At 49.4% G+C, this 10178-nt stretch overlaps 1 protein-coding gene across 2 annotated transcripts in view; it reads left to right on the top strand.

Moving 5' to 3' along the window:
* Positions 1–376: 376 nt before the first annotated feature.
* TFRC (transferrin receptor) overlaps positions 377–10178 on the top strand; it is a 43522-nt gene continuing 33720 nt past the window's right edge. The window contains exons 1-2 of one of the 2 annotated variants that reach the window (XM_015425282.1): positions 377–421; positions 8655–8719. In XM_015425282.1, the coding sequence (XP_015280768.1) occupies positions 8687–8719 (33 nt within the window). In that variant the 5' untranslated portion in view covers positions 377–421; positions 8655–8686. Of the gene's footprint in view, positions 422–484; positions 565–8654; positions 8720–10178 lie in introns of those variants that run through there. The other variant, XM_015425281.1, reaches the window with a different exon arrangement.

Below are 10178 nucleotides of genomic sequence, written 5' to 3'. Positions count from 1 at the left end.
GCATAACGGACGGGCGTGGGGAACGCGCGCACCCGCCAGCACCTGGACCAATCGGGCCGTCCCTTTCCCCGCCTCCTCCCGCCTCCCCTTCCAACTGTCACCGCCTCGCGCGCCCTTGGCCCCGCCCTCCTCCCTCAGCCGGCCAATTCTGGACAACTGTTGTCCAAAAAAAACAAATCGTTGGCAAAAAAAACAGCAACACCTGTCTTTCATCGACATTTTAAAAATCGCTCGCAGAAATTATTTTCTCGAACGCGACTAAATTTGTGACTGGTTTACGGAGCGGGGTGGGGCGAAGGCCTCAGTTCTCCCCGCCCTTCCCAGCCGGGCGGCCTGTGATTGGCTGGCGAGTCCGTTAAGAGGGGCGACTGGCGGCCCGCGGCTTCTTTCGAGCGTGGCTGCGCGGGGGTCGGGCGTGTCGGTGAGTGGCAGGCCGGTAGGGGGCGGGGTCCGCTTCGCCGGCGTCAGACTGACGCAGGGGCGACGCGCTCGTCCTTTCCTCGGAGGAGCCGGGACGGGCTGCTGGGTGCCGGGCCGCGACCGGGCCGCCGCCGTCCTGAGAAGGTGGTCGGAGGGGTGGGGTGGGGTGTGGAATCCTCGGTCCGGGGAGAAGGCCGCCGGTGCGCATGCGCGGGTGCAAAGAAAGAAGGGGTGCCGCTTTGCACGGGTGTTATGTCGCGTCTCGTGTGAAAGGGAAGGAGGGCGGCCCGGGCACACGCTGCCCTTTGTGCAAAGCGGCCCTAGCGCCCCCCTCTCCCGTTTTTGCACCTTTATTGCTTTTGCACATTTATTGCTTTTGCACCTTTATTGCTTTTGCACCTTCCTTGCTTTTGCACGGGTGCCAGCCCGCCGCGTTCCCACGTGCGTGGGCGCCCGGGGCTCGTCTCTCTCCTCCTCCAGCCCCTCTTTGCAGGCCCTGGCGGAGGCACAAAGGGAACCCCGCATTGCGGCGGCCTGGGCTTGCGTGCGGCTTCCACGTGGTGGGGCGGAAGGGAGAAGGGATATGTTGCATGGGGTGGGGAGGAGAGGCTGCCCGGGATCCCGACCTGCGGGGTGTGTTTTTTTTCTTCATGGGGGGGGGATCTTTGCAAGACTGGACGGGAGGCGGGGGCGCATTAGACCCCCCCCCCCGGCAATGCTCCCTCTAAGCTGTGGCGTCCTGTGAGCAAAAGTCCTTCTTTGTGAGCTACTGGCAGTAAAGTCGAGAGCCAGCGATATGGTTACTGCACGAATTAGTTGCTCTGGAGCCCGAGCTAAGACAAAAATGCATGAGCCGGAGGCTAAAACAACTGGGACCTAGCTCACACTTACTCACCTTAAAGGGGACACTGGTCATCACCATTGCTCCTTCTAAGCTGTGGAGTCTTGTGAGCAAAACTCCTACTCTGTGAGCTACTGGCATGAAAGCTGTGAGCGAGCGGCTTGGCTACTGCATCAATTAGTTTGCTCTGGAGCCCTCCTTCCTTAGCTGAGACAAAAATGGGTGAGCCGGAGGCCAAAAAACTGTGAGCCGGCTCACACTAACTCAGCTTAGAGGGAGCATTGCCCCTGGGGGGTGCGGAGTTCGAATTCCCCGCTTCTGACCTTGAGCCAGTTTTGCACCTCTGCCCCATAGCCTCCAAGTGAGGATGAAAGGGTGCCAGATAAGTATTTGCAGCGCCCCATAACATCTGGGGTCCGTGAGAGGAGGGGGTGGTGGCTTATGCTGCCTTGCAAAGACATTCGAAGGCTTGGCCATGTCGGGCGAATGAATGACCTTTTCCCGGGACAGGCAGGGTCTGTGGCCCAGGCAGGCCTTTCTGCACTGAGTCAATGTCACCGTGCACGTGGCTCTTAGGGCGCGTGGAGGGGTGGGGGCATTAGGGTGCTGTGGGGGGGGGGGCTATGAGGATTGCTGGGTTTATGTGCTTGCCCCTGGGAAGGACACTGCTGCTCCAGGAGACGGGGAAATGGGGCATGGGGCTCGGTTTGCAGCCATAAACGAATTCAAGGTGAATTAATGCGGAGGTGGGGACGAGGGCGGGCCTCGCCGCACAGTGGCCGGTTGTGTAATTGGACGGCCCTGCGGTCTGGTGCCTACGTGCAGCTGGGGAACCGAGCCATGGGTGGTTGCAATTTCCTTGTGCTGTAGATTTAGGGAGAAGCTGCACGGCAGGTCGATTTTCTTGCCTGGGGGCTGGCACTTCCGCCTCTCAGCGTGCCTGGTACCGTGTTCCTCTGCTTTGAATCTCCCGCTCCGCTTTCCCTTCCCCGGCACTGTTAATCAGCCATTGCTGCAGCAGGTGCATGTCTTAAAACACGTGTGTTAACGTGCTACCGCGCTGCCTGCAAGAGTGGTTCTCGTTTCTCCCTTGTGGTGGGGCAGGTGCCGCTGAATGACATAAACACTTTCGCCTTTCTCTTCTGCTGTGCTTTGTGCTGGGGAAGTGTGTTTTTCGCCGGCTTTCTAACAGTGGTTGATAGCTTTGCTCTCACATCTGTCTGGAGCCTAAAGACTCCACTGTTTTGCAAAGAAAAAGAAAAGAACTGTGTTAAAAGCACTGATCAGCTCTGAGCAGGTTTTGCTGGCTTTGAGCTGCACCATTTCACTAGCATTTGGGTGCTTTCCCTAATAGTGACAACAACGCTGAAAAGCCATGTGTGCGCAGTAAAGAACAGAAGAGAAGCCATGTTGATTCAGGCCAATGGCCCATGCAGTTAAACACTGTCAGTGGTCAAAACCCAGGTGTCATCAGGTATAGCCACAAGGTATAGATAGGGACTCTGGGGCAAGTGATGCTCTGTCATCTTGGTGCTTGGGGGGGGGGTCAACAGTGGGAGGGCTTCTAATGTCCTGGCCCCACTGGTGGACCTCCTGATGGCACTGGTATTTCTGGCCACTGTGGGATACAGAGTGTTGGACTGGATGGGCCTTTGGCCTGATCCAACATTGTCATCTCTTATGTTCTTATGTTCTTAGGTCCAGCAGTGGGGCCAGAACCCCGAAAACCCTCCCACTGTGCCCCCCCACCCAAGCACCAAGAATACAGAGCTTCAGTGCCCCAGACCGATCGTTCCCTCTAGACCAGGGGTGGCCAAACTTGCTTAATGCCAGAGCCGCATTGAATAAACGCCAGATGTTTGAGAACCACAAGACGTGAACAGATACAACCCACGTGTTTTTATTGAAAAATATGCAGGCTTGCTTTTTATTAACATAAATCGAGACTGCCAAAAATAAAACCGAAAGGGGTAAAAATGGATATTGATATTTAACTTTAGATGGGGGGGTGAGAAAGAATGAAAGTAGAAAGAAAGCAAGCGGGGGGGGGAGAGGGGGAAAGAAAGCGACTTTAAGTTTAAATGCATCTTCCAAGACCCCCACGCTGACTGGCTTGGAGAAGGCATTTAAAGAGACAAATGCCTTTTCCAAGCAGGCTGGTGGGGAGGGTCTTTAATAAAGCATTTAAAGTTGCTTTCTTTCTCTGCTCTCCCCCCCATCTCAAGCCCGCTCAGGAACGGAAAACCGATCCTCCCTTTCGCTTCCTCAGTCACAGTTCGGCCACCCCTCCTCTAGACCTTGTGGCTATTAGCCACGGATGGACCTCTGCTCTGTTTCTCCAATTCCCCCTTGAATCCCTCTATGCTTGTAGCTGCCACCGCTTCTTGCGGCAGCGAATTCAACATGTGAATGACTCTTTGGGTTTAGAAGTTCTTCCAGGGGTGGGAGAGATGCCGGACAGCGAATTAAAATACCTCTGGAGATTAGTTTGTGCTCCGGCGTCCCCTTAGTGACGAAATGGAAGGTGCTACGAGAACCTTGCCCTGTAAGAGGAAAGTCCAGCTGGTCTGCTGGCACTTAACACTACACATTGCCGCTGTCTTCTAGCCCCTGAGTCTGCAGAACTTTGGGACCTGGGGTCAGAGCAGTGGCGCTGTGGATCTTTACGAAATTTCTTTTCGGAATGTATTCTTCGGACCAAACATGCCTTCCTGTAGGCAGCCATTAATTGATTAGGGTTCTCTAGCTGACAGGCGACCAGTTGACGTTTTATTTGTTCATTTATATTCCTCTTTTCTGTCCAGTGGGGGGGGGGGCATCATTCTCTTCTCTCCATTTTGTCATCACAACGACCCTGTGAGGAAGGTTAGGCTGAGGGTGTTTCCCAGCGAGCCTCTGACACTGTTGGGGATATGGACCTGGGTGTCCCCACTTCTTAGTCTGGCAGTTTAACCATTGCAACGCAGTGGCGGTCAAATTTCCATTTCACATTGGAGCACTTCAGCTTTGAACTAGGTAAAATGAAGACCTTAAAAGGGAGTGAAAGCAACAATTACATGGCTTACTGTACATGCAGAGTTCGTGTTGGAAGAGCTTGTGCTGAAGAAGTTTCCACCTTTAAAGTACTTTCTCTTGGGATATAGTTTCAGGGCTGCTCTGCAGGTGTAGTATATCTTGCACAACTAGTTGCAGGCCGATTCTTGGTGCCATAAACTGAGGCATATCAGGTATCGTTTTCCGTAGAAATCTCTCTGCCCTTCCAGGGAAAGGTGGAGTTCAGTTTATGCTTTATCTAGCACACAGCAGCCAAGTGCCGGACTGTGGGGTGGGTTCCAGTTTTCCTTGAAGCACTTATCTCCCACACATGTAATGTGGCGGGTGCATAGCTGAGATCTTGGGCTGTCTCACTCTCACTGCAATCATCTAACCACCCAACAGATGTCTAGCCAATGTATAGACTGTAGTTTATAGAGGCAGATATTGACTGTCTGGTGCACACAATTTCCAGGCCGCTGTTCATTCTTTGTAAGCATACATGGGCACCTGTGTTCCCTCTAAACTGAGTTAGTGTGAGCTAGCTCACAGTTTTTTAGCCTCCGGCTCACACATTTTTGTCTTCGCTCCAGAGCAGACTATGCAGTAGCCAAATTGCTCGCTCACAACTTTCATGCCAGTAGCTCACAAAGTAGAGTTTCTGCTCACGAGACTCCACAGCTTAGAGGGTGCATTGATGGGCACTGAGATTTATTCTGTAGTCTGCCTTTCCCACTGGGATTCAAGGTGGATTACACAGTGTAAATCAGCTGAAGAGACATAATAAGCAATGCAATAGGATTAGGATTTCAGAAATCTGAAAGAAATGTGACACGTTAAACAGTGCAGGAAATGGTATTACATTCAATGCAGTGAAAGCAAGACGAAATTACAGAACAGGTAATGCATATTAGGAGCATGGTCGGATGACCCACAGTCTCCTCTCCTCTCTTGAATTTTTTTCCTCCATCATTCTGTTATAATGCAGCCACATCTCCTTTGTAAAAAGCCCTTCTGAGCAAGTATGTTTTACGTAGTCTGCATATAATAGCTCGCAGTAATGGGCTTAAATTACAGGCAGACGCGTACTGGCTGGATATTAGGAAATATGTTATACCGTACAAGTGGTGCAGCAGTGGGATCGGCTGCCTGGGGAGGTGGTGAGCTCCCCCTCCCTGGCAGCTTTCAAGAAGAGGCTGGACGAATATTTGTCAGGGACGATCTAGGCTGATCCTGCATTGAGCAGGGGGTTGGACTCAATGGCCCTTCCAACTCTGATTCTCCAAGCAAACGTCTGCAGTGGGTTGACTGGCACTGGAAAGGAGCAGGGAGCCTTCGACACCCCAGATACCTGTCAGACAACTTCCCGTGTCCAATTTGAATTTGTCCGACAAATTCTTGCGCGCTTGGCAACTTAACGCCAGCACTCGCCCTGCTCCTGGCTTCTTAGTATGCTCAGCATAATTAAAACCCAGAACTGGGACGGGCTTTCGTGATGCCTTTGCCCGCTTGGAGAGCGGCCTGATCTTGTCAGAGCAGGGTCTGCCAAGGTTAGTACTTGGAGAGGAGACCCCCCCCCCCCCAAGAAAGGCGAGGGATTGTTACCAGTGCTCCCTCTAAGCTGTGGGGCCTCCTGAGCAAAAATTCTACTTTGTGAGCCACTGGCATTAAAGTTGTGGGCGAGGGATTTGGCCGCTGCGTAAAGTAGTTCGCTCTGGAGCCATCCCTTCCCGTGCCGAGACAAAAGATGTGTGAGCCGGAGGCTAAAAACCTGTGAGCGGGCTCGCACTAACTCAGCTTAGAGGGAACACTGACTGGGGTTACTGCCTGCTGTGAAAATTGGCTGGACTCTGGACAGTTTGGGGGGACGTTCAGGAGTAGGCCAACGCCTGGCCTTGTACCCTCGTCTCTTCACAAGAGGGCAGTTTCTCTTCTGTTACTACACTGAGGGCAAAGCAAAGAGCTGCCAAAGGAATGGAGGGGTTAACTTGTGCTTTCTGGAAGTGCTGCAGCTCTACAAACGACCTTCCCAATGTTGCCCCTGAATCACATAAGGACATGAGCAATGCTCCCTCTAAGCTGTGGAGTCTTGTGAGCAAAAATGTTAGTTTGTGAGCTACTGGCTTTAAAGTTGTGAGCGAGCGATTTGGCTCCTGCATCAATTAGTTTGCTCTGGAGCCCTCCTTCCTGAGCTGAGACAAAAATGGGTGAGCCGGAGGCTAAACAACTGTGAGCGAGCTCACGCTAACTCAGCTTAGAGGGAACACTGGACATAAGAGAAGAAGTAAAAGAGGTGGGATTTTATACCCCGCTTTTCTCTACCCGAAGGAGTCTCAAAGCAGCTTACAATCGCCTTCCCTTCCTCTCCCCACAACAGACACCCTGTGTGGTAGGTAGGGCTGAGAGAGCTCTTAGAGAACTGTGGCTGGCCCACAGTCACCCAGCTGGCTTCTTATGGAGGAGGAGTGGGGAGTCAAACCCGGTTCTCCAGATTAGAGTCCTCTGCTCTGAACCACTGCATCAAACTGGCTTCCCGTGTTGGATCCGGGCAGTGGGCCATCCCGTCCAACACTGTCACACACTAACCCAAAACCCAGGAGCTCCGCCAGCAGGGCCATAAATCCGGAAGCCCTCCCACTCTTGCCCGCCAAGCACCAAGAAGACAGAGCATCGCTGCCCCAGACAGAGCGTCTGTTGGGTATTACAAGTTGAAAACACTCAGTATATCTGGGGTTAAATGTTTGTTTATGTTACACACAGGAAGTCACATGTTTCTCATGTAACCAATGTTCTTTAGCTGTAGGAAGCCTGGGAATTTTCTCACTGACCTAGGGATTTCATTGGGACTAAAGTGTCAAAGTGTATTAACATTTTATGGCTTCCCTTCCTGTCTTTGTTTTGGTGTTCTGAAGAAGGAGAGCAGCCATAATCCACTCTTTCTAGTTTTGTCTTTGTAGTGTAAGTATGTAGCCGATTATGCTCTGTTATTTTCATCCCAGTTACCCTTCCCCATGCTAGAATTTAGTAAAAACTTTATATTTTAATCACACATGGACTCTCAGTCTGAATTATTTTACTCTGGCTCTGCTAGACTATTTTATCTCTGCTCAATATCTCACTATCACCCAACAGTGATAGTTGATATCTATACCTTGTGACTAATAGCCACTGATGAATCTCTGTTCCATATGTTGGTCCAGTCCCCTCTTGAAACTGTCTATGCTTCTAGCTCCTGTATCTGTATACTAGGGTAGAACACAAGTTTCTGAGTGCACATGTGCGAAAGCCTATCTACTTTGTATAAGTGTCTTATTCTAATGACTAGGTTAGATCCACCAGTTGGGTTGGTTGTAGCACAGAGATCCTGTGGAAATACACAGTGGCTTAGCCAAGTGCCTTAAGACTAAGAGGTTCTGACTGCCGATTGGTCCTGATTCAGCTTATAGAAGGGAACAAAATCTGTCTATTGTAATTTCCCAATGATGTGGGGTATTGAACTAGAAATTTTGAAGCTCGGAAAAAAACCCGTTTTTTTTCCCCCAGGAAAAAACCGGAAATGTTCGGGAAAATTGAAAAAAATGCTACATTAGCACTTATTTTTTCTTTTCCAGATTGAAAGTCATTCTGTTACTTTAGGAACATGAGATATGACTATGGACATTTTTACTTGGCATGAAATTATCACAACTAGCATATTAAAAATATAGTGTATCCAAACAATTATTACAAACAGAATACCCACCCACATGCAAAAACAAAACTGAAACCTTTTTCTCTTCTTGTGACAATAGCACCTCCTAAAGGAAGAAATGCATCTTGTTCTTGCATTGGAGAGTTCAGTTTGTAACCTAGGACTTGCTTGTCCTTAGTGCACAGAAATTAGATCAATCTGATACCATACCTATTTTTAAGAAATGTTTTGGAAAATATTTGAACACCTTGTCTTAAAATATTTTATTCATCATGTTAAAATAAAACATCCCATAATCAATTTTTTTCCTTTGCTTTTTTTTCAATTTTTCAGAAAAAAACAGGCGGGGGGCGATTTTTTTCCAAATTTTCCCAGTTTCTTTCCGGGCCTTCACATTTGTATATTGAACAAAAAAACCAGAACATAACAGTGGTTTACTTAAGCTGTGAGGACTCAGATCCTGAAACTTTTCCCTGTAACCGCTTTTGACTTACGTGCATTATACAACAAACCTTCTTCAGTCTTTCGAACTTAAGCACAGTTTTAATTGTACATCTCAACTGTCTCTTATGCAGGTCTTCCTGATAGTGGGGGAAATAACATACGTTGTCTACTATGCCGGTGAAACATTGGCCCGACTAATCTGTTCATTTTTTTTTTAACTTCTAGATTTCAATCACGGACCTGAAGAAGTCCCAACGATGGATCATGCTAGGAAAGCAATATATAATTTGGTAAGCAGGATGCATGCCAACTGTGTTGGTGTAAAACTGGGTGCAACATTTGCCTATGCGCTCTCTGAAATAAGCTCCCTTTTGCCTTTGTAAATGCACAGAACAAGTAGTACAGGCTGAACTTGTATTTGAATAATCAGATGGAAAGGGGGAACGCGAGTATTTTAAGCAAGACAAGATGAACTGATATTCCAGCTTAGACTTGGCCATTGTCTGAATTGCCTGTTTGTCTGTCTTGTGTCAAACTGAAGTGGTGAAAGAGTACTTACATGGGTGGTAGCTTAAGGGTGAAGTGGCTTTTCTAGTCCTTCCTTCCTCAGTGTGGTGTTCAATTTTTCTACCAGTCCACACTTCAGTCCTGACCACCTACAGAAACCAGCCTTAACTGTGTTTGGTTGCTTGTGTGTACATTGCTTCTTGTGTTACAGTAAATTTTATTTGCAAACAATGTCCTACAGAAGACAGCCTTAACTGTGTTTGGTTTACAGTGCTTCTTGTGTTACGATAAATTTTATTTGCAAGCAGTGTTCCCTCTAAGCTGAATTAGTGTGAGCTAGCTCACAGTTCTTTTAGCCTCCGGCTCACCCGTTTTTATCTTAGCTCAGGAAGGACGGCTCCAGTGCAAACTAATGTATGCCGTGGTCAAATCGCTCACTTGCAACTTTAATGCCAGCAGCTCACAAAGTAGAATTTTTGCTCACAAGCTTAGAGGGAGTGTTGTTTGCAAGGTAGGCGCCTTGAGGTGAGGGCTGACCTTATTTTGTATGGCGCATGTCCGTTGAGCCAGCATGGTGTTCCCAGACTAGAATTTGGGAGACCCAGGTTCGAATCCCCACTCCGCCTTGGAAACTTGCTCGGTGACCCGGGGCCAATTACACACATTTAGCCTAACCTGCCTCGTTGGCTTGTGGTGTAGATAAAATGGAGGGAAGAAGAAGAAGAGGAGATTGGATTTATACCCCGCCCTTTACTACCCAAGGGGGTCTCAGAGTGGCTTACAAACTCCTTTCCCTTCCCCTCCCCACAACAGACACCCTGTGATGTAGGTGGGGCTGAGAGAGCCCTGACAGCAACAGCTCTTTTTCAAGAACAGCTCTTATCAGAACTATGGCTTGCCCAAGGTCATCCAGCCAGGTGCAAGTGGAGGAGTAGGGAATCAAACCCGGTTCTCCCAGATTAGAGTCCGCGCACTTAACCACTACATAATGTAAGCTACTTGGGCTCCCCACTGGGGAAGAAGCCTGGAAGAAATGAAGTACACATATCAGCAAGTCTACAGCTCATGAAACAAAACTGGAACAGAGTGCACAAAGCTTGGTGTAGAGCCAGTTTGGCGTAGTGGTTAAGTGCGCGGACGCTAATCTGGGAGAACCGGGTTTGATTCCCCACTCCTCCACTCGCAGCTGCTGGATGACCTTGGGCAAGCCATAGTTCTGGCACAGCTGTCCTTGAAAAAGAG

Source organism: Gekko japonicus, unplaced genomic scaffold (genome assembly GCF_001447785.1).
Source record: "Gekko japonicus isolate JY-2015 unplaced genomic scaffold, Gekko_japonicus_V1.1 scaffold2, whole genome shotgun sequence".
Lineage (NCBI taxonomy): Eukaryota > Metazoa > Chordata > Lepidosauria > Squamata > Gekkonidae > Gekko > Gekko japonicus.
This window is presented reverse-complemented; position numbering and strand designations above follow the sequence as displayed.